Source organism: Salmo salar, chromosome 24 (genome assembly GCF_965601325.2).
Source record: "Salmo salar chromosome 24, fSalSal1, whole genome shotgun sequence".
NCBI lineage: Eukaryota > Metazoa > Chordata > Actinopteri > Salmoniformes > Salmonidae > Salmo > Salmo salar.
Genome location: NC_138314.1, coordinates 15,621,689 through 15,645,789, shown reverse-complemented (window position 1 = coordinate 15,645,789; position 24,101 = coordinate 15,621,689). Strand labels below are relative to the sequence as shown.

The window sequence follows — 24,101 nt, the reverse complement described above, 5'->3', positions numbered from 1 at the left end:
CTTTAATTAATTTGGAAATTTTTCTAAAAACATTATTCCACACATTATTCCACTTTTACATTATGGGGTATTTTGTGTAGGCCAGTGCCCCAAAAAATCTGAATTTAATAAATTTGAAATTCAGGCTGTAACACAACAAAATGTGGAAAAAGTAAATGGGTGTGAATACTTTCTGAAGGCACTGTAGGTAGCTACGTGGGCTAACGTAGGCTATTGAATTGCTTGAAAATACGTCCATCAGTGTCAACAATCTTTAGTCACGGTTACTAGGTAAAAATATTGCTTTGGACGCGTCTGCCGATGTACTCTTCCACACTTTGCTTACTTCCTTACAAATAAAGATTGCAGTACACTGAAGTATAACTGCAGTTAGAGTGCAGTATAACTGCAGTATGCTGCAAATAATAACACAGTTTTTTTTACTGCAGTAATTTTTCAGTGTAACTGCAGTTCAAATGCAGTACACTGCAGTTATTCTGCAATTACTCTGTCCAAAATACCACAGTTGACCGCAGTTACTGAAGTTTCAAAACCGCAATCTTTTTTTGTAAGAGTTGATATCTAGTGAACTCGTTCAAAACTGCCACTGTCCTGCTATGTCAGTTGGCCAACTGTGTTTACACTCGAACACAATTTATCCTTGCGCCCATCATCACAGCGGATTAATGAAATTATCACGTTTCAGGAGAAGACCCAGTTGCAGACAGTGTCGAAGTAACAAAAGTTTATTACTAGAACAGGGGGCAGGCAAAACGACAGGTCAAGGGCAGGCAGAGCTAAGTAATCCAGATCAGAGTCCATAAGGTACAGAACGGCAGGCAGTCTCAGGGTCAGGGCAGCCAGAGGTCAATAATCCAGGGTGGTGTGACAAGGTACAGAACGACAGGAAGGCTCAGGGCAGGCAGAATGGTCAAAACCGGGAAAACTAGAAAACAGGAACTAGAAAAGGACAGGAGCAAGTGGAAAAACGCTGGTAGGCTTGACGAACAAAACAAACTGGCAACAGACAAACAGAGAATACAGGTATAAATACACTGGAGATAATTGGGCTCCTGAGTGGCGCAGTGGTCTTAGACACTGCATCTCAGTGTAAGAGCTGGCACTGCAGTACCTGGCTTGAATCCAGGCTGCATCACATCTGGCCCTGATTGGGAGTCCCAATTGTGGCGCACAATTGGCCCAGGGTCGTCTGGTTTGGCCGGGGTAGGCTGTCATTGTAAATAACAATTTGTTCTTAACTGACATGCCTAGTTAAATAAAGGTTAAAAATTAAATAAAACATTTATTTTTTTAAGAAAACAAAAAAAATACAAGATGTGGGAGATGGGCGACACCTGGAGGGGGTGGAGACAAGCACAAAGGCAGGTGAAAAAGATCAGGGTGTGACAGAAATACACAGTTTGGAGAATAAAAAAAAGAATGCATTATTTTTTTTTTTTATTGTATAATCTAATATATACTTCTTAAGAATACTGAGCGTACAAAGTGTGAGCCACACAGCTTTGGATTTGTTAGAATGTCTATTTCTCTGCTTTTGAGAGGAGCTGGCTAGTACATACAGTACAAATTGACTTTCAGCAATTTCCCTAAGCTAACGATATGCTACTTTCAACTTCCTTCAAACTGCAGAGACATAAAAATGGTATCCATGAGTTTGTCTGACTCTGGGTAAGGAGTAAATTACCCAAAATTACCAAATCCCAAAGTATCCCTTTAACCCCTAAGCCTAACCCCTGGCCTAGCTAACATTATCCACCTAGCTAATTGAAACGTTAGTCGCCTATCTAACATTAGCCAAAATAAATTGGAATTCGTAACATATCATACAAATTGTCATTCGTAACATATCATACCATTGATGGACACCCACATATTGGATCAACTCTACTCAGAAAATTGGATGCAGTCTATCACAGTGCCATCCGTTTTGTCACCAAAGCCCCATATACTACCCACCACTGCAACCTGTATGCTCTCGTTGGCTGGCCCTCGCACCATATACACTGGTCACCATAGCAGCACCCACCTGTAGCACGCGCTCCAGCAGGTATATTTCATTGGTCACCCCCAAAGCCAATTCCTCATTTGGCCGCCTTGCCTTCCAGTTCTCTGCTGCCAATGACTGGAACGAATTGCAAAAATCACTGACACTGGAGACTCATATCTCCCTCACTAACTTATTAGCACCAGCTGTCTGAGCAGCTCACAAATCACTGCACCTGTACATAGCCCATCTGTAAATAGCCAATCCAACGACCTCATCCCCATACTGTTTTTTGTTGTTGTTGCTCCTTTGCACCCCAGTATCTCTACTTGCACATTCATCTTCGGCATATCTATCATTCCAGTGTTTAATTGCTAAATTGTAATTATTTCGCCACTATGGCCTATTTATTGCCTTACCTCCCTTAGCTTACCTCATTTGCACACACTGTATATAGACTTTTTTTCTATTGTGTTATTGACTGTATGTTTGTTTATTCCATGTGTAACTCTGTGTTGTTGTTTGTGTCGCACTGCTTTGCTTTATCTTGGCCAGATCGCAGTTGTAAATGAGAACTTGTTCTTAACTAGCCTACCTGGTTAAATAAAGGTGAAATAATAAAAAATAAAAAAAATAAAGAATACATACCGTACGAAACGTAACATGTCATACTAATTGGAGTCCCCGGATTTACATTTACTATGCTACGTCTACCCCTTAGTCCAGGTTGACAAAAAGCGTTCTACCTGGAACCAGAAAGGCTTCTTCAAAGGATTATCCTATGGGACAGCCGAAAAATACTTTTAGGTTCTAGATTGCACCTTTTTTTCTAAGAGTGTAAGTAATCCTGGTAAAAACCTAGTGGTATCATGTTCACAATGCTATGCAATGACATTGCCTTAAGTCAGATAGCACAATGATTTGTCAGTTGAGGGGGATGAGTGTCACATAGAAGTGTCCGCCACCTGATGTAAGACAATAATGCAATGACTGTGGCAACAGATTCTTTGCACTCAAAAGCTCAGGTTTTCCAGAATAGTGTCATCAAAAAGAATTCTACTTGTTTGTAATGAAAATGTCATCACATTTCAGATCAACAACAACATGACACATCCTTCCCACATCTGGCTGATTTGCACCCTCACTGTGGTTCATACCCATTCTGTACATATGCTTTTATTTATGTACAAATACTCCACGCATATGACGTAGACAAAAGTTTTTACACTTGTGACGTGTGCTTTGTATGTGCATAGAGCCTCTAACTGAGTGGCCTATGTTTAGAGAAACTATTTCCTGTTTACATTTACTAAAAATGGTGTTGTTTCCTGGTCCTGTTGGCTTAATATGGGGTTTTGTAAAAAGGCCTAGTAATGTCATAATTACAGTACAGTTGCCTTTGGCCTAAGTTAACTCTGCTATACACAAAACTATACATCGTAGTAGAGGTAAAAGTGTATGTATAGCTGTAACTTGATATAGTTCCAAATGTGCATGCCTTAAACTAACAAAAACCTGAGTTGTTGGCCTAATACCTTCACTAAGCTTAGTACAAAATTGTGCACCAAACCCTAGATTCATGTTGCGTTGCGTGCGCTACATGCCTCCAAAAGGGGGTCAAAACTGTTTCATTGCATTAATTACAGATAATTATTTTGTTGACATGACTTGGTTATAATTGCATCCTTATTCATCAAGTAGTACGAGCACAACCGTAACGTGACACAATCAGTGACAAACGTGTGTGTACTGTAAGTGTGTGTATGTGTGTGTGTACTGCAAATGTATGCGTGTGTTTCCTCATCAAACCCTGGTGACGCCACACTAATCTAACAGAGATGGAGTTGACAACGACATGTTCAATTAACTTCCCCAACCACTAAATTAGTCCATAAAAATAATTTCCTCTCCCAGTTGAATAAAAGTTAAACAACTTCAGCCATATTCCCCATAACAGCACACAAGGACAATGTTTTGAAGTCTTTGTAGCAGCCCCTAAAGTGGAGTTGCAATGAAGAAGCTGTAGAATTAGAATTTCTGTTGTTCAATTTCTATTGAATGAGTTGCTATTCAGGACCAAGTTTTTCAAATGTTATCTATCTGGATTTCGGGTATCGGATAGGGTTAAATGGCATGGAAATAGAATGAATAGAACAGGGATCCCCATTCAAGTCAATGAGTTGTCCGTTCTACTTATTCTATTTCAATGTATTTAAAATAAAAAAAAAAAGGGCCCTGGTGACTGGGTGATTGACAGACTTCCTGAGGATGGGATGGGTCAAGACAGGGGATTGTGGGATGTCAGAGAACCACAATGGGGTCAGAGCCCTGGTGCCAGATTCACCACTAACTGGATTTACATTGGAACTGAACCCACCCTGTCACCTACAGCCTTAACTCTGGCCAGGAGCCATGGGGAGGCGAATGCCAACCAGCTACACACACACACACACACACACACACACACACACAGACAGACAGACAGACAGACCAATGCCTCTGGAAATAGTCAAATCATGTATAGTAACAATAGAAAAATCTACGTTTTCAACAGAAGTGACTCAACATATCGAGTGGCAATAACTCACGTTGTGAATACTGATTACCTCATTGACGCTGACCTCATACTCTGGCTATTATACGCTATCCGTTATCAGTTGTTTATATGCTCTAATCCGGAGCCAACCCAGATACCCGCCCAAACCGCATCATCATCGGGCAAGCCTGCCTCTCTGGGCTCGATCATTTCCAAAGAACCCTCCCTCTTCCGCAATAAAACAAGAGGCTCGGATAAAAACCGAGAGAAGCAGAGCAGCGATCACACCTCATCGTCAACCCGCTCTGGACCCCCGAACCCAATTGTCACAAGAGGGATATTGAGGACTAAGAACATACCATACACAAGGACAAGGTAAGGATATGGATGTCAATACAACCACGTTGCCTTCTGTTTTCCAGATTTCAGTTGGTGTTTAGGCTTTTGTAGAAGTGATTGCATTAGACTACAACATTTTGCTGATTATTTATGTATAGCAAGCATACTTCCTTCACCATGGAGTGGATTTAGTCCGCTAAATAACAGTTGACTTCTAATGGAATGCCAAAGGATTTCAGTAATAACGTTACTGTACTCAAATGGAATGTCAAATCAAATTTCAATTAACATTTAACGTTTTAATTTCATGTTTTTTTAATCGAGTTTTTCCATGCTTTGCCTTTGTACATAGTTTTAATTTGAATGCATATGTAGGCTAATTATAATTAACTCATTATAGCAGTTTCTCACAGGTTGTAGTTTTGATGCTTAGAAATGTTTTTATTTATCTTATCTATAGATGAGATTACATAGTTGAATCTATACTTTAGTGTTTCCCTTAATTTATTTATCAGGAATATGGACCAATTCAATTACATCTAGATTTGGTTTATAAACTACTGTATGTCCTATGGAGACCTGGGTTCCAATACGTATGTATTTGAGGTATTTAAAATAAAAAAAAATCTGTGTATTTCAGTATTTTAAAATAATCAGTCCAAAACAAATACTTTTATTTTAGTATTTGAATGGTTATTTGTAAAGAAAGTATTTTCAAATAACATTTTCAAATACCTGGGTTACATGCATGGGAATGTAATTTAGTCAGTGTATTTGAGTATTTTCAAATACTTTACAGGTGTATTTCCAAATACATTCCGATATTCAACTATTTGTCTTTTCAAAGAAAAAATATCTGAATACTTCATTCGAAATGTATGTAAAAGTAATTGAGATATTTGAAATAGTATTTGAACCCAGGTCTGGTCCTATGGGAATTTGGATCAGTTAAGGGTGTAAATGGCAAGCGGATATTTACACTCTAGGCTAGTTATGCTCCATTACTTACACAGTATATAGCTCTCATGTATTTCAGGTCTATGCCATTCTTGTCACCTGATGGTGGATGTCTCCGCACCTTGGCACATGTAGGCTATGTTGGGAGTGACAGAGTTAGTCAGTCAAAAGGAATTCACCTATTAGTGCTTTCTCACTGCTCAAAACAACTACTGCTGACCATTCCCTGCCACATCTCTCTCTCCCACATTCCTCTCCCCTTCTATCACAAATCTTTCACACCCAAACTCATCTCTCTTTCTCCGTCCCTCCACCTCTCTCTCTCCATTCATCTCTCTTTATCCCTTTCTCCACCTGATACTCATGTATTCTTTCACTAATGTCATTGTTCTCGCTCATCCCTCCACCTCTCTCGCCATCCCTCCACCTCTCTCTCCATTCTTCGCTCTCTATCCCTCTCTCTCAACCTAATACTCCCCTCACATTCTGTTTCATACCGTCATCTCTCTCCCACCTCTCTCTCCAGTGTTCAATCTCACTATCCCGCTCTCATTTCATCATCCATCAGTTCTCTCAGTAATCAACAGCTCTAAAATGAGGTCATTCTAAAACTTCTTGTTGCAAATAGTTGTAACAAGTGAAGCAGTTGTGAATCAGTGTTATTTCAGATAACAGGACAGAGATTACACTGAGAAAATGTTTCTTGGAATGTGGTTCCCTGGAGGTAGCTGTGTGTGTACAGTTGACGTCGGAAGTTTACATACACCTTAGCCAAATACATTTAAACTCAGTTTTTCACAATTCCTGACATTTAATCCAATTAAAAATTGCCTGTCTTAGGTCAGTTAGGATCACCACTTTATTTTAAGACTGTGAAATGTCAGAATAATAGAAGAGAGAATGATTTATTTCAGCTTTTATTTCTTTCATCACATTCCCAGTGGGTCAGAAGTTTACATACACTCGATTATTATTTGGTAGCATTGTCTTTAAATTGTTTAACTTGGGTCAAACGTTTCGAGTAGCCTTCTACAAGCTTCCCACAATACGTTGGGTGCATTTTGGCCCATTCCTCCTGACAGAGCTGGTGTAATTGAGTCAGGTTTGTATGCCTCCTTGCTCACACATGCTTTTTCAGTTCTGCCCACAATTTTTCTATAGGATTGAGGTCAGGGCTTTGTGATGGCCACTCCAATACCTTGACTTTGTTGTCCTTAAACCATTTTGCCACAACTTTGGAAGTATGCTTGGGGTCATTGTCCATTTGGAAGACCCATTTGCGACCACGCTTTAACTTCCTGACTGATGTCTTGAGATGTTGCTTCAATATATCCACATACTTTTCCTACCTCATGATGCCATCTATTTTGTGAAGTGCACCAGTCCCTCCTGCAGCAAAGCACCCCCCGTGCTTCACGGTTGGGATGGTGTTCTTCGGCTTGCAAGCATCCCCCCTTTTCCTCCAAACATAATGATGGTCATTATGGCCAAACAGTTCTATTTTTGTTTCAACAGACCAGAGGACATTTCTCCAAAAGTACGATCTTTGTCCCCATGTGTGGTTGCAAACCGTAGGCTTTTTTATGGCGGTTTTGAAGCAGTTGCCTTCTTCCTTGCTGAGCGGCTTTTCAGGTTATGTTGATATAAGACTTGTTTTACTGTGGATATAGATACTTTTGTACCCGTTTCCTCCAGCATCTTCACAAGGTCCTTTGCTGTTGTTCTGACAGAACACATCTCCTTCCTGAGCGGTATTTATTTATTTAACCTTTTTTTATCTAGGCAAGTCAGTTAAGAACAAATTCTTATTTTCAATGACAGCCAAAGAACAGTGGGTTAACTGCCTTGTTCAGGGGCAGAAAGACAGATTTGTACCTTGTCTGCTCGTGGATTCGAATCTGCAACCTTTCGGTTACTAGTCCAACGCTCTAACCACTAGGCCACCCCAGTATGATGGCTGCGTGGTCCCATGGTGTTTATACTTGCATACTATTGTTTGTACGGATGAACGTGGTACTTTCAGGCATTTGGAAATTGCTCCCAAGGATGAACCAGACTTGTGGAGGTCTACAGTTTTTTTTCTGAGGTCTTGGCTGTTTTTCCCATAATGTCAAGCAAAGAGGCACTGAGTTTGAAGGTAGGCCTTGAAATACATCCACAGGTACACCTCCAATTGACTCAAATGATGTGAATTAGAAGCTTCTAAAGCCATGACATAATTTTCTGGAATTTTCCAAGCTGTTTAAAGGCACTGTCAACTTAGTGTATGTAAACTTCTGACCCACTGGAATTGTGATACAGTGACTTATAAGTGAAATAGTCTGTCTGTAAACAATTGTTGGAAAAATTACTTGTGTCATGCACAAAGTAGATGTCCTAACCAACTTGCCAAAACTATAGTTTGTTAGCAAGAAATGTGTGGAGAGATTGAAAAACAAATTTGAATGACTCCAACCTAAGTGTATGTAAACTTCCGACTTCAATTTTATGTGTGCGTGTGTTGGTTCCACCTTGTGTCTGACTAGCTGTGTATATAGTTGTAGGCTTTAAGCAGCTCTCTTAACTTGGGAAATCCTCTGGACAGCATCTCTCAGTACTACAGCACACTCTTAGTGTCCTCGGATACACTGTGAATGAACGAGACAAACATGAGGTGGTTCACATGCACCGCCATCAGGTCAGGGTCCCTTCCAGGAACCGGCTGACGATTAAGGGGCTGCATAGTAGTCCAAACTCAACTATGTTGCTTAGTAACAAGTTGATCCCAGATCATTGCTTACGGATCAGTGCATTTAGTGCATTCTTTGCTCTGAATGAGTATTGTAGTCTGTTAGTGAGTATTGTAGTGTGTTGCGTCACCAGGAATTGTGTGGCGGCTGGGTTGGCTGGTGGTTCAGGCCAGGGGTCCACTCAGTGCTCTGTCTGATTCACAGGTCATGAGTGACTGGCCTTCTGTGGTCACTGGTCGGCCAGTCTGTCTGGTCATAGAGTGATACGTTTAGTGGGTTTCATTTGTTAGACAGTGGGTGCTCTATTCGATATGTCTAATTTTAAAATGTGATCTGATTGCTCTTTATGTATAATCTCTCTATCTATCCATCCATTGGTCCATCCCTTCCTCCCTATTTCCTCTACCCTTTCTCTCCGCAGCCTACGGTTGATGACTCAACTATTCTCTCCATACAGCTAGCTGCGGTCGACTCATTTACTACTCTGCTGACTTCAGGGGTTTTCTTTCCCCTCTTTCTCCTCTTTGTATTCTGTTACTTTGTCACTTTTCCCTCATTCTCTCTACCCTGTTTTCTCTTATGTTGCTCCTTTCTCTTTCGCCTGAATCTCTACTTTTTCTTCTCATCTTTGTTCTCTCCCTCTTCTCCCCCTTCCCTCTCTCTAAACCGGAATGTTTTTCTGTGGCTACGTTCACCGTCTCTCTGATGAACAGAGCAAGTGTTATACCGTGGCTACATCCCAAATTGTACCCTATTTCCTATTTAGTGCACTACTTTTGTCCAGAGCCCTAGTAGTGCACTAAATAGGGAATAGGGTGCCATTTGGCATACAGACCATGTGTAGAGTGGGCATGAAAGACCACAATGGCCCCTCTGTAGTAGACCCCCACACCAGACCCCCTTTAGAGGGGTTTAGATAAAGACCCCGATATAGCAGGCATAGCTCCAGCCAAGTAGCTTACCATACCTAAGTAACACATAGTGTCATCACAGTGTTAAGTCAGTTGTCAAAGGCAGACATCAGCTTTCATGACATGTGTTATATCATTATTATGACGCAGTTAATAACTTAGTATAGTCCTTATGATAGTGTGGGCATAACCTATCCAGTGTCTCGTCCACAAAAAGTAATGACGAGACATTGTCGCGTGTGCACCCTCTCTGGCCTCTAGGTCACCAGGCTGCTCGTTATGGCGCACACCTGTCACCATCGTTATGTGCACCTGCGCGTCATCAGACTCCGCTGGACTCCATCACCTCCCTGATTACCTTCCCTATATATGTCACTCCCTTTGGTTCCTTCCCCAGGCGTTATAGTTTCTGTTCCAGTGTCATGTCTGTGCGTTGTTTGTGTTTTCTTGTTTTGTATTATGTTACGTTTATTTATTAAAACACTCACTCCCTGAACTTGCTTCCTGACTCTCAGCGCACCACGTTACAGACATGGAAAATAAGACTATTTTAGAGTATTGGAACCAAACCTAGGAAGAGAAGGAAAGGAAGATAATTAGCTAGAACCAAACCACAGGTGCGTATTATTCTAGTTCACTCTGGTTCAATGTGATGCTACTCAGATCACTCCTATGGCTGCCTGGTTTCCCTCAGTGCAGAGTAAACTCTGTTATAACTGTGTTAAGGGCATGCCATCATGGCACATATATATGCACAGTCCCATACACCATAACATACACACACAGCTCCCTCTTGTCTACAACTATTTTCTTTTCAAATCAATTCATTAAGATTTATTGGTATGGGAAAATAATATTTTACCATCAGCAACATCAGTAGTATTGTTTAACTGCACACTTTAAAGTTGTTTCCTCTAGTTCTTATCCTCGCTCTAGCAGCTGTAGATCAGTATTTCAAAACATCCTTATTCAGTTTGATGATCGTCCTGATGTTTGACTAGAGTACTGTGTACTGCGGTGCTGAGTTAAGTAAAACACCGACCCCTGACCCTAACACCTAAGCCTTACTTCCTTATATCCCTTGAGAGGTGAAATGGCCGCTGTCTGAATCTCTACCTGCTGAAGCATTCCTGTGGTCACTGGTCAGCACGTCACCCATCCTTACTGTACAGGTCGGCTAGGTAGACTCGTCACTCAGACTGACAGGTGGAGTAGGAGCTGTGCTCAGCACTTCGAGACAATTCTGTTAGCGTCATCAGAATCAGAATCACTATTTTTCGCCAAGTCTGCTGCATGACTTAACACTGACAGGAAAGTAAGCTAGGGAGTTACCCGCATAGTGATGTGGTTGTTGTGGGGGAGTTTGATTAGTTTGTGTGTCTGAATATTAGCCTAGTGTTCTGGTATGAGGCCGATGCTGTTGATAGTCTGTATCTGACTAAACTCCAACAGCAGGCTTCAACAGTCTCTCATTCACATCAACACTCAGACTTGATCTACTAAGAGAGCAGAGGTTTCCTCTGGCCCTCATGGGTCTGAAGGGAATATACGGTCATAACTTTTTCTGAAGAAACCACTAACTAACTAGGTGGGACAGACAATTGCCTCCTAATCCGTGCTAGGAAATGAGTTAAACTCTCATTAACTAAAAGCGAGAGAAAAACAAATGCCAATTTTTTTCCCCTTTTTATCTTGTAAAATGCTACCAACAAAATAGGGCTGTGCAACTGTATATGTGTGTTTGTGTTTTAGTGTGGGTTCGTGTGTGTGTTGGATCTTGTAAGAGCTAGTTTAGTAGAATCATTGCCAGGCCACAAACCAGTCCTACACAGACACACCGCATTGTGGGATTATCAAACAGCAATTGATAATCCTGTGGTGTCTGAGGCAGCCTCGCTTTGTGATGGGTGCCCACGTGTGTGTGTGTGTGTGTGTGTGTGCGTGCGTGCGTGCGTGCGTGTGTGTAATAGACACATGGTAATGATAGAAGACGGGCACTAAGCGTGTGTGTGGGTCTGGACATGAGGACTACACTCTTAGAAAAAAGGTGCTATCTAAAACATAACAAACTGGATGCAGTCTATCACAGTGCCATCCGTTTTGTCACCAAAGCCCCATACACTACTCACCATTGCGACCTGTACGCTCTCGTTGGTTGGCCCTCGCTTCATACTCGTTGCCAAACCCACTGGCTTCAGGTTATCTACAAGTCTCTGCTAGGTAAAGCCCCGCCTTATCTCTGCTCACTGGTCACCATAGCAGCACCTACTCGTAGCACGCGCTCCAGCAGGTATATCTCACTGGTCACCCCCCAAAGCCAATTCCTCCTTTGGTCGTCTTTCCTTCCAGTTCTCTGCTGCCAATGACTGGAACGAACTGCAAAAATCTCTGAAGCTGGAGACTCATATCTCCCTCACTAGCTTTAAGCACCAGCTGTCAGAGCAGCTCACAGATCACTGCACCTGTACATAGCCCATCTGTAAACAGCCCATCTATCCAACTACCTCATCCCCATACTGTATTTATTTATTTTGCTCCTTTGCACCCCAGTATCTCTACTTGCACATTCATCTTCTGCACATCTACCATTCCAGTGTTTAATTGCTATATTGTACTTACTTCGCCACCATGGCCTATTTATTACCATAACTTACCTCCTTTGCACTCACTGTATATATACTTTTTGTTTTCTTTTGTTCTACTGTATTATTGACTGTATGTTTTGTTTATTCCATGTGTAACTCTGTGTTGTTGTATGTGTCGAATTGCTATGCTTTATCTTGGCCAGGTCACAATTGCAAATGAGAACTTGTTCTCAACTAGCTTACCTGGTTAAATAAAGGTTAAATAAAAAAATAGATAAAATAAAATGGTTACTCGGCTGTCCCCATGAGAGAACCCTTTGAATAACTATTTTTGGCTACAGGTAGAAAGCTTTTGGTTCCATGTAAAACCCTTTCTACAGAGGGTTCTACATGGAACCCAAAAGAGTTTTCCCTGGAACCAAAAAGGGTTATACCTGGAACCAAAAAGGGTTATCCTATGGGGACAGCCAAAGAACCCTTTTGGAACCCTTTTTGCTAAGAGTATATGTGTGTGTGACAGATAAAACATAAAAGTGAGTGACATGGGACACACAGGCTCAGTGTTAGCAGGAAACATATGGCCTGGTCTGACAGACTAGAGGGAGGGACGGTAGGAAACAGAGAACAGAACACAGCGGAACAGCTGCACCAAGGAAACCGGGATGGAAACTAAACCCAGCGAAAAAAACACATGCTCTGCCAGAGAGGCTCAGCTAGGGTATAGAAAACACAGCCTGAATACACCTGGGGGTTTCCTCCAGCTGAGAAACACCTGGCTTGAAAGGGATATGTACCCTTCTCTGTTTGTGTACAGTATGTGAGTGTGTGTGTGTGAGTTCCACAAGTACAGTCCTGCTGTCATCCCAGTGAAAGACTCAGGGAGTCTTTTTTCCAGGAACATCTTGTCTTTGTGTCTTGTGAGTTGATTAGCTTCACATTCCTGAGCAGTGTCTGTGTGTGTTTGCCAGCGTAGCAGTTTGACCTCATTTATATCAAAACAACAGCTCTATTAGCCCAGTCAGACACACATGATGAGTCAGACAACCGCCAGCCGGCTGCGGTGCGTGTGTGTGTGCGTCTGAAGTTTATATGTTGGACTTGGTCCCATCCAATGACCACAGTGCCGGAGTCTTCTTCAGTCTCTTTTCACTCTTTCCATCTTCCTTGAACTTTCTAGGGTTTTCACCTTTGTCTTTCTTCTGTCTTCCCCCCTCTCTCTCTAAGGTTGAGTCATGGTTAGTCACAGTTGACAGAGAGGCAATGGTTCCTAAAAGGGTTTCGCAGTGCATCTCCAATCTGAAATGTATGTTTACAGAGAGAAGTAGATTCATTCACATTTTACTCCAATGTTTATTTTATTTCAATGACTGTGATATGTGGTTGTCTTACCTTCCCTAGTTGAATGCACTTACTGTATGGCGCTCTGGATAAGAGCGTCTACGAAATGACCTAAATGTAAAATTCCATTAGCAGACACTCTTATCCAGAGCCAAATAGCACGATCATCACACCTCCACCATCACCACACATTTAAAAAATACTAAACTAAGTGTGTTGTGTGGTTAGTCGCCAGTGCAAAAAGGCTTTTTGGAGTCAGACTCTGTAAAGTTGCCGGTCATTTCCCCCCTCATCTCTCTGTGTTGTCGTGAGTCATTCTACCCGCCCTACATCTGCTCGTCTCTTTAGGAACCGCTTCCATACTGCCCTGGCGTGGAATGTTGGGAAAGGGCTTCGGCGATGTTTTGTGAGCTCACACACTCAGAGACACTCATACGCAGCTCTTTAGACTTCCCCTTGCCTGTACGGCTGTGTTTAGGTTGTTTGACACTGTGCTTTGTTCCTTAGGATTAAGGGCTATGGACTCTGTTAGACACTCATTCACTGGAGGGAGAGAGAAAGAGTGAAGAGGGTCTCGATCCTGTTTATCCCAGAGGGAGCACAATCTTGTAAACACAGCGGACAATGGTTATGAGTAGGGAGGTGAGACGAGGACAGGGGGCAGGAGGTAGGGACAGAAGTTCTGCAGAGGGACAAAGGAAACATTTTCTTTATTTAACCTTTATTTAACTAGGCAAGTTAGTTAAGAACAAATTCTTATTTACAACGACGGCCTACCAGGGAACAGTGGGTTAACTGCCTTGTTCAGGGGCAAAACAACATATTTTTACCTTGTCAGCTCTGGGATTCAAACCAGCAACCTTTCGGTTAATGGACCAACTCTCTAAACACTAGGCTACCTGCCACCCCATGTATCAAACTACAGGATTCATTTTCTGTCATCATCGAAGTTCTTTCCAACGTAAACACAGACTCACTCTGTTGATTCTGATACTGTACATGCAGTTGGCATCAGTATGACTTCCACACACACACACACACACACACACACACGCACACGCACACACACACACACACACAAATGCTAAGCCACGCCCACGGACCTTAGTTTTTTCTCCGTAATGAGTTTGGATCTGAGTAACTCCCCCACCGGCCACCAAATGTGAAAACATTCGGGGCCGCCTGATTGGTCCAGAAACAAATACTGCTCTGTCGTTCGCTACATACTGAAGTCTGAGACTGAATTCATTGATAGGTTGGGCCAGAGTTGGACAATATGTCATTGGCTTTGATATTCTGATTGGTTAGAGACGATCCAATCGTTGATTACTTTGTTTTGTAAACGCCCCTTGTGCACCTCATCACCACAAACGACTTCAATGAAGTCAGTCTCAGACTTCAGTATGTAGCGAACGACAGAGCAGCGGAAGAGCCATCAGCAATGCCCTCCAATTCCCCAAAACATTCCACCTCTCTCTTTCTCTTACTCAAAGGAAAGGTCAGGGTTAGGGTTTGAGGAAGGGTTTTAGTATTGAAGAGTCCATCCGTCCTCTACACACATCAGAGTATTATAATGGTGACATCAAATCACATTTTATTGGTCGCATTCATATATTTAGCAGATGTTATTGTGGGTGTAGTGAAATTCTTGTGTTCCTAGCTCCAACAGTGCAGCAATATCTAACAATTCACAACAATACACACTAATCTAAAAGTAAAAGAATGGAATTAAGAAATATATAAATATTAGATCGAGCAATGTGGGAGTGGCTTTGACTAAAATACAGTAGAATAGAATACAGTATATACATATGAGATGAGTAAAGCAGAATGTAAACATTATTTAAACATTATTAAAGTGACTAGTGTTCCATTCCATGTGTATATAGGGCAGCAGCCTCTAAGGTGCAGGCTTACGTAACCGGGTGGAAGCCGGCTAGTTGGACCTATTATTCACTAGGATATGTTTTGAACCCAATGACTTGACTTGTCCTGAAACAACCAATAGTCTCTTTCACATAGCTCAATAGAACATTTACTTATGTATGTTTTAATTTATTTTCCAGCAGAAAAGATCAAAGACACAACCATGGCCAGAATATTGGGACTGCTGCTCTTCCTGTCAGCTCTCTGCTGCTCCCTAGCGGACAAAGTAGGTACCACACCCACTGCACAAACCACAGCTACAGATAGATATAGAAGTTGCCCTTTGGTGCAGGTCTAAGATCAGCTTAACGTCTCAAAATGCATCAGGTGGAAAATGCTAAACTTACCATAGATCTGCATCTAGAGTTAACTTCATCACTACTGTTACCATGCAGACAGTTAACTTCATCACTACTGTTGCCATGCAGACAGTTAACTTCATCACTACTGTTGCCATGCAGACAGTTAACTTCATCACTACTGTTGCCATGCAGAGAGTTAACTTCATCACTACTGTTGCCATGCAGACAGTTAACTTCATCACTACTGTTGCCATGCAGACAGTTAAGTTCATCACTACTGTTGCCATGCAGACGTGTATTTGTTAGTACTGTGGAGCTTTGAGATCATTTCTCTTACCTCTCCCGTGGCAGATTGAGCTTCGTCGCGCGAAGAGAGGGACACGCTACTATAGAGGTAAGCTTGGATCGCCCGCTCTGCCATCTACACCTGGGTCAATCTACCCTCACCCTCTGACACCCCACGTCTGTCTCTCTCGTCTGTCCCTCTCGTCTGTCCCTCTCTCCACACTTATCATGTTAGCTACAATCAATCATTTGTTTGTGTGTCACTTACACCTTGTCTTTGAATCTTACTGTCTCTCTTGTAGTAAATGACTCATGTGTGTGTCTCTCTGTGTGTATGTCTGTCTCTCTGTTTTTGTGTCTTTGTCTTTGTCTTTGTCTCTGTCCCTGTGTGTGTGTGCGTGTGTGTGTGTGTGTGTGTGTGTATGTGTGTGTGTGTGTGTGTCTCTGTGTGTGTCTGTGTGTGTGTCTGTTTGTCTGTCTATCTGTGTGTGTGTGTGTGTGTGTGTGTGTGTGTGTGTGTGTGTGTGTGTGTGTGTGTGTGTGTGTGTGTGTGTGTGTGTGTGTGTGTGTGTGTGTGTGTGTGTGTGTGTGTGTGTGTGTGTGTGTGTGTGTGTCTCAGCGCATTGTGTGGATGGCGAGTCAGCTGCGGTGCGTGGTTATGGGGACACATGGATGAGATGGAGGGGCCAGCGTGTGGAGTACTGCCGCTGTGCATCACAAGGACGAGAGCGCTGTCACTACGTGCCCGTCATCAGTGAGTGGAAACACAGATACACTTACACATAGATATAGATACAGACCAACACACACACGCTCACAAACCCCCACACCGTCTAGGGCGGCAGAGTTACTACACTGTTCAGCCTGTAATTTCTGTCTGTGTATGTGTCTTGTTCTCTTTTCCAGTCTTCCTTTTCCACTGTTTGTCTTTGTTGGATCAACAGAACCCCCACCTCCCTCCCTCTGTCTGTCTGCCCCCATCTCGCCACTCTCTATTTACAGTACCTCTTGCTCTTCTGTTTCCTTACTTCCTCCACAATGGAGAGTGGTTGGTGTCGTGGAGAGAGAAGGTGCAGTCTAGGATGGAGAGTCATTAGAACACTCACCCATTGTGACTTTCACCATGTTTTAACACTCTTGGCACAAACCCTCCCATAAACACGTCCCTTCACCCCCACTGAACAACGCTGTGAGGCGTGACCACCCTCTCTTGATGACAGACAAATCACAACCATATTCTCCGCCTGTGTGAGGTTGTACGCTGTCAACAGAGAAATTGGAGGTTGAAGCTGTTCTGACAAAGGGAAATGATGAGAATTTGTGACGCTAAAGAGTCCATGACATTTGTTATAAGAGGTGGGCACTTCGTCTGTGCTGCAGCCATTATTGTTGTTAGAGAAAGAGAAGAGGTGTAAAAGAGAAATACATCCAACGTGTCTAACCGTCGCTCTCTACATCCCTATCTCCCTCCCTGCGTCCCTGTAGCCTGCTATCAGTCAAGGTGCTACAACGGGGGGACCTGTAAGGAGGCGGTCTACTCCTCTGACTATCTGTGCCAGTGTCCACCAGGCTTCACAGGAGCCCAGTGTGAGATCAGTAAGTAGAACACGATCAGAGACCACGCTACACTGTCAATAAATACTTCTCCTCTGGGCCCATATACTACTGAAAAACAAGAACAAGGGGATATGACCAGTTTCCATTCTATCCCTTAGTCTTTATATAGATTCATTTAGCACTATATAGCACCACTATAAGTGGAATAACACAACCTTAGCCCCGGGCTAATTTGGCTGTGCCCTGCTGCACTGCTATTGAGTCTTATCTAGGACTATCTAGTAGTAATCTTGGTTACCATCATCATTAGACCAGTAGACACGCAGGAAATGGTAGAATGCAATCCTACTACAATGGCTCATAGCGATTATGGAGTTGTGGTCTGTGGGCCAGCCTGGAAAAAAATCAGAAACTCCATGGAACCCAGTGGTTTGCTGACATAAATCAGTTTGTTTTATTCCGTTTTGAGGCCGTTGTAGACACCCTACCCACTCAACATTCAACATGTAAATTCCAAATAACATGTTGACTGTTTAATGAGTGCGGTCACACCCAAATGAGTGAGCCCACACCCAAATGAGTGAGCCCAGAGTCATATCATGTGATGTAATCTATCAGTGTCATCATTCACCAATGGTCATTTGTTGAAACCACAGCGGCCAAACTCTCCACATATGACTCTGTGTGAGCCTAACCAGACCCGTATACTCTCTAAATGAGTTTAATCAATACTCATGCGTGTGTCATTTCATGGATACCATAAGATCAGGGAGCCAAAACCCAGAAGAGACGTGTGAATGAGTCCTTAGTCATGTAACCATGACGCAGGACGACAGGAGGATGCCATGAAGGACGACAGCTAGACAGACACACAGAGAGACTATCAGATCAACATGGTTGTTATGATGTGGTTCCTCATAGATACCAATGACGGTGTCCAAAATGGCACCCTATTCCCGACATAGTGCTCTACTTTGGACCAGAATCCTTAGTGCCCTGGTCAAAAGTAGTGCGCGATAAAGGAAATGGGGTGCCATTTGGGACATAACCTATGTGTTTGGATGGCTGGATTGTATAGATGAATTTCTGTCTCTCTCCACAGACACCAATGAGAAGTGCGTGGTGGGCCAGGGTAAAGGGTACCGTGGTACGTGGAGTATCAGTCGGATCGGCTCAGAGTGTATCAACTGGAACTCTACCACCCTCAGAGGAAAGAAGTTCACCGCTAAGAAACCAGAGGCTAACAGCCTGGGGCTGGGCAACCACAACTTCTGCAGGTACACACACACACACACACACACACACACACACACACACACACACACACACACACACACACACACACACACACACACACACACACACACACACACACACACACACACACCCCCCCCCCCCCCCCCCCCCCCCCCCCTCAAGCCTTCTAGATAAATTTCCCCCTCCCCTGTTCTCTCTCTCTCAGGAACCCAGACAATGATACTAAGCCATGGTGTTATGTCTACAAGGGAAACCAAATAGTCTGGGAGTTCTGTACTCTCTCCAGCTGCTCAGCAGGTAATAACATGATTAACTATGATACCATTATAGTATACCGGTATTTGGTTACATTGTTGTCTTGCCAAACTATGACAAGTAGGCTAAATCAAAAACAGATTGGCACCCAGGTTGCTTTACTGACTAACGTTATTTGGTCCACAGAGTAAATTAAATCTGAGTTCATCTGCGCCTCACCCTGTGTGTTTTTCCAGACCAGAGGCCAGTGGAGTGTGTGCAGGGCTCAGGGCAGACGTACAGGGGGACGGCTGCCGTCACTAAGAGGGGCTCCAGCTGTCTTCCCTGGGACTCACCCCTCATCACCCGCAAGTTCTACAATGCATGGAGGTCTGACGCCAGACAGCTGGGGCTGGGGAGTCACAACTTCTGCAGGTAGGATCATAAACGTACACAAACTCTCTCTCTCACGCACATATACACCACAGGAGGTTGGTGGCACCTTAATTGGGGAGGACGGGCTCATGGTAATGGCTGGAGCAGAATGAGTGGATGGTTTCCATCCTCACAGATCACTGCACCTGTACATAGCCCATCTGTAAACAGCCCAACTACCTCATCCCCATACTGTATTTATTTATCTTGCTCCTTTGCACCCCAGTATCTCTACTTGCACATTAATCTTCTGCACATCTACCATTCCAGTGTCTAATTGCTATATTGTAATTACTTCATCACTATGGCCTATTTATTGCCTTACCTCCCTTATCTTACCTCATTTGCACTCACTGTATATAGACTTTTTGTTTTCTTTTTTCTACTGTATTATTGACTGTATGTTTGTTTATTCCATGTGTAACTCTGTGTTGTTGTATGTGTCGAACTGCTGTGCTTTATCTTGGCCAGGTCGCAGTTGTAAATGAGAACTTGTTCTCAACTAGCCTACCTGGTTAAATAAAGGTGAAATGAAAAATAAAATAAATAATGTGTTTGATGCCATTCCATTTGCTCCGTATTATGTGCCGTCCTCCCCTCAGCAGCCTCCACTGATATACACACACACTGACTTATAGACTCTCCTCTGGCTCTCATACAGGAACCCAGACGGTGATCTTGGCCCCTGGTGTCACGTCTACAAGAACATGAAGCTGACCTGGGAACTCTGCGATATCACCAAATGCCGTGAGTATCCCCGTTACCTTGTTACCATGACTACATTCCAATAATATCGGCCACAATACGCATCATCGTCCTCTCATGTGCTGGTCAAATGGCCACTGTCTCTTCTGCCAAGTATTTCCATCATCATCATTACCTACAGTAGCTTACTGTAATGCACATGATAACTAAGAAGACAATGAGTCAATGTCTGTCAGGATTGTAGTGAGTGAAATGTGTAGGAGGTTAAATTAAATACACTTGCAACTGTAGTCACACTGTATGAGTACTTGATATCTAATGTCATACTGAACAGTATCTGTTGTTTGTTTTTTAGCGAGGAGACCAACCACCATTACTACTCTAGGCCCCAGGGCTCCCACCAACAACAACAACAACAGAGGTAGGACAGCCACAAAATAACACATCCAATTCACCTCTACACAGCGTTTCTCCTCCTCCACACCTCCCACTCTCCTTCTATTCCTCCTCCACACCTCCCACTCTCCTGGGCTCCTCACCTCTCCTTCCCATGAATGTTGAGGTTTTTCTATCTACAAACAGAAAACCAAATCTAATTGAAAGGCCGTCCCCCGTGGGTAGGTAGCTGTGGCCAGCGTGCTGACAACAATCTCCCCTCCTTCCGTATCCTGGGAGGAGCCCGGAAGAGTGACATCACAGAGCAGCCGTGGCAGGCAGCCATAAACGTGTACCGGCCCAGAAACAAAGCACACTTCTTCCTGTGTGGAGGGGTCCTTATAGACTCCTGCTGGGTCCTCTCTGCTGCACACTGCTTCGACGACGGGTATGTCTAGTACACACACTCATGTACGCATTCACACACATACACACGCATGCACGCACGCAGTGCACACCCACCCACATGGGTGTAACTCAGTGATCTGCTGTCTCCGTCAGGTTTAAACCAGAGCGGCTGCAGGTGGTTCTAGGTAGGACGTTTCGTAAGAACTCCTCCAGCAGTGAGCAGATCTTTGAGGTGGAGAAGTACTGGAGCCACGAGAAATACAACAAGACAAACTTTGACAACGACATTGGTGAGCCAATGCAATGTTAAAGGCCCAGTGCAGTCAAAAATAAGTTTTCCTGTGTTTTGTATCATATTGTACAAAAGCTGATGAAAAAAATGTATCAATGTCATTTCCTGTTAGTTGCTGGTTGAAAATACAATTTATATAGGACCTTCTAATCAGCCTGTTTGCATGGGTGGGAGTTTTGGCTTGCCTGGTGACAACACCAGGCGGTAAATTGGTTAATAGACCAATAACAAAGAGAGTTCCAAACCTCTCTGCCAATAACAGCTAGTTTTAAGTTTTCCTCTCCCCACTCAGACCACTCCCAGACAGTCCTAGCTAAATTCTCGCATGAGAAATAGTTTTTTACTAAAAAGCATTTTTTGTCAATTTTAATGGAAAATTATTACGATAAGGTACTTAATTGTCACCCAGAAATGATTTGATATAAAAACGGCTGCATTTGGGTCTTTAAGCACTGACACGTCAATCCTTAATGCTTATGACTAATGGTTATGACATGGCTATGACATGATTATGTAGCATATTTGAAGAGCCATTAAAACCATAGTATAGCACAATCACTCATTCTCTCCCGGCCCTCCTCCTCCTCGGTGCCCTCTCCTCATCCTCTTCCTCCCTCAGTCTTGATGAAGTTGAAGAGTGATATTGGCCTGTGTGCTGTGGACTCACCGGAGGTCCTACCCGCCTGTCTGCCTGACCCAGGCCTGGTAATGCCCGACTGGACCGAGTGTGAGATCTCCGGCTACGGCAAGGAGAAGGAGTGTAAGACAGACATCATCCTTTTCTTGGAATTCTTCATCTCTTTTTTAAACTGGTTCTATGGTTTATTGTCTGTAGCCTAAATCACACAGCATCATTTTTAAATACCTAAGGCGGTGTTTCTTAATCCTGGTCCCAAAAGGGGGGATATTTTTATTTTTGCCCTAGCATTACACACCTGATTCCTCTAATCAAATGGTTGATGATGAGTTGATAAGAGGAATCAGGTGTGTAGTGCTAGCTAGGGCAAAAACAAACCTTTACAGGATTAAGAAACACTGACCTAAGGGAATACATGAGTACATTTAATACAGTATCTTCTGACGATAACCCTTGCTATCTTTTTTATGTAGTCTAGAGATCTAACAATGTTCTATAGGCTATAGGTGTATTGAGGAATGAATCTAATACCCTCCCCTCTCTCCATAGTTGATGCGATGTACTCTGAGCGGGTGAAGAGGGGTCACGTGAGGTTGTGGCCTCAGGACCGCTGTGTCCCTAATGTCTTATCTGGACGTGTGGTCACCTCCAACATGCTGTGTGCCGGGGACACCCGGGGTCTGGACGATGCCTGCAAGGTGAGGAGGGCGCTTTTTCTTCCCTCTCCTAACACCCTCTGCCTGCATCCCAAATGGCACCCTATTCCCTATATAGTGCATTTGTCCATAGTAGTGCACTATATATGTAGGGAATAGGGTGCCATTTGGCACGTAGTATGCAGCCCTAAGCCCCAAACACTCTCTGCAACACTCAGCACTTAAATAGCTAGTTAGCTGGTATGGTTGAAAGAAGTATGTGTCATGTTGGATGTTAGTACTTCTGCTAATCTTTCTCAAACGGAACTGTATGCCTACTGCTGAACCATGACTGAACCACAACTGACCCATGTCCCTCGTCGCCTCCTCTCCTCTGCAGGGGGACTCTGGTGGTCCACTTGTCTGTCCAAAGGATGGGAGGATGACTCTGATGGGGCTGATCAGCTGGGGAGATGGCTGTGGGAAGAAAGACACACCCGGGGTGTACACACGTGTTACACAATACACTGACTGGATCAGCAGCAAGAAACAGGAAACTAGCCAGTAAACAAACACACAAACACATGCACATACACCCACCTGGAGAGCACTTGTGAGAGAATTCATCTGACTCCATCATCAGAGAATTCATCAGACTCCTGTCCATCAATCGCAATGAATGCCTTAACCAAGGACCGGACAACCACTTAACGCACAAATGGAACCGCCAGTACTCCAGTACATTCTGTGTAAGCATTGTTTAACTCTTGTGCTTAGAGGTAGGATGCAGTAAGGTCAGAAAAAACTAAGAACACTATATCTCCAAAGTGAATATACTGTTAATCAGTCCAGCTCAGTGCCTTCCAGCTGATTCCTGTTCTACACAGAACTATATATCTCCATATGCAGCTCACAGAATGTTGGACATTTACTTTGCACACAAGGTTCCATAGGAATGTATATAGCCACTCCAATTAACATTTTTCAGTTCATTTGGAGTGAATTTTACATTGGTGGCTTGCTGTCTGAATGTTGCCATGTTACATCAGTGCATATGTTACCCTACCCCACTATAACATTAACCACAAGACAATCTGCTGGATCAGAGTCAATGTAAGACAGCGGCTGCATTCCAAACTGATCCTTGAACTGCATGAACAAAGGGGTTGAGTTGTCAAATTGGAATAAAGCCAGAGCCTGAACACAGCCACCATTATCTGTCTCCATTCCATAAGCGTTGGGTTGAGCCCAGCGATCAGCATGTACAGTATTTTAATGTTGGTTTTATGTTGAAAAGGACTGGGAGGTGTTTGCAATGACTGGGTGTTTGTACTGTATCTAACAAAAGCTCTTTGCTTGCAAAGCACTTGGACTCCACTTCCCTCCCATAGTATAGTATTTGGTTATGTTTGAGTGGGTGTTCATATTATGTATTATCTCATAAACATACACCCTCTCAAGGACAGTAATGTTTTATTTGATTTTACTTGTGTGTATTAAGTTAATATTTATGTCTATTAATATTACACTTTTTTCTACTGTAATAGTTTATGTTTTTTTAATAGTTCAATGTGTAGTGTTTTGGAATTGTTGTTTATGTTTATCATTTATTTCTGGGGCTATCATAAGAAAGACATACACCCATCTCTTAAATAAAAAAAACATTTAAGTGAA

General features: G+C 43.0%; 1 protein-coding gene across 2 annotated transcripts; it reads left to right on the top strand.

The window, feature by feature from the left end:
* Positions 1–4,750: 4,750 nt before the first annotated feature.
* Positions 4,751–24,101, top strand: LOC106585058 (tissue-type plasminogen activator). 2 transcript variants are annotated; one of them, XM_014170815.3, is made up of 15 exons: positions 4,751–4,895; positions 15,446–15,531; positions 15,959–16,001; positions 16,512–16,646; positions 17,378–17,488; positions 18,552–18,726; positions 18,912–19,003; positions 19,198–19,375; positions 20,037–20,122; positions 20,436–20,501; positions 20,702–20,903; positions 21,017–21,153; positions 21,775–21,915; positions 22,342–22,490; positions 22,828–24,101. In XM_014170815.3, exons 2-15 carry the CDS (start codon positions 15,469–15,471, stop codon positions 22,993–22,995), a joined length of 1,746 nt encoding a protein of 581 aa, XP_014026290.2. In that variant the 5' UTR covers positions 4,751–4,895; positions 15,446–15,468; the 3' UTR covers positions 22,996–24,101. The 2 variants fall into 2 exon arrangements, with proteins under 2 accessions (XP_014026290.2, XP_014026291.2); XM_014170816.3 differs by having other exon boundaries at positions 4,771–4,895; positions 15,449–15,531.

Excerpts from the sequence above, each read along its gene's own strand:
- LOC106585058 (XM_014170815.3), top strand. The coding sequence starts at position 15,469 with ATGGCCAGAATATTGGGACTGCTGCTCTTCCTGTCAGCTCTCTGCTGC. Across the intron at positions 20,123-20,435 it reads CTGCGATATCACCAAATGCC|CGAGGAGACCAACCACCATT; the intron begins GTGAGTATCCCC and ends TTTGTTTTTTAG. Across the intron at positions 21,154-21,774 it reads AAACTTTGACAACGACATTG|TCTTGATGAAGTTGAAGAGT; the intron begins GTGAGCCAATGC and ends TTCCTCCCTCAG.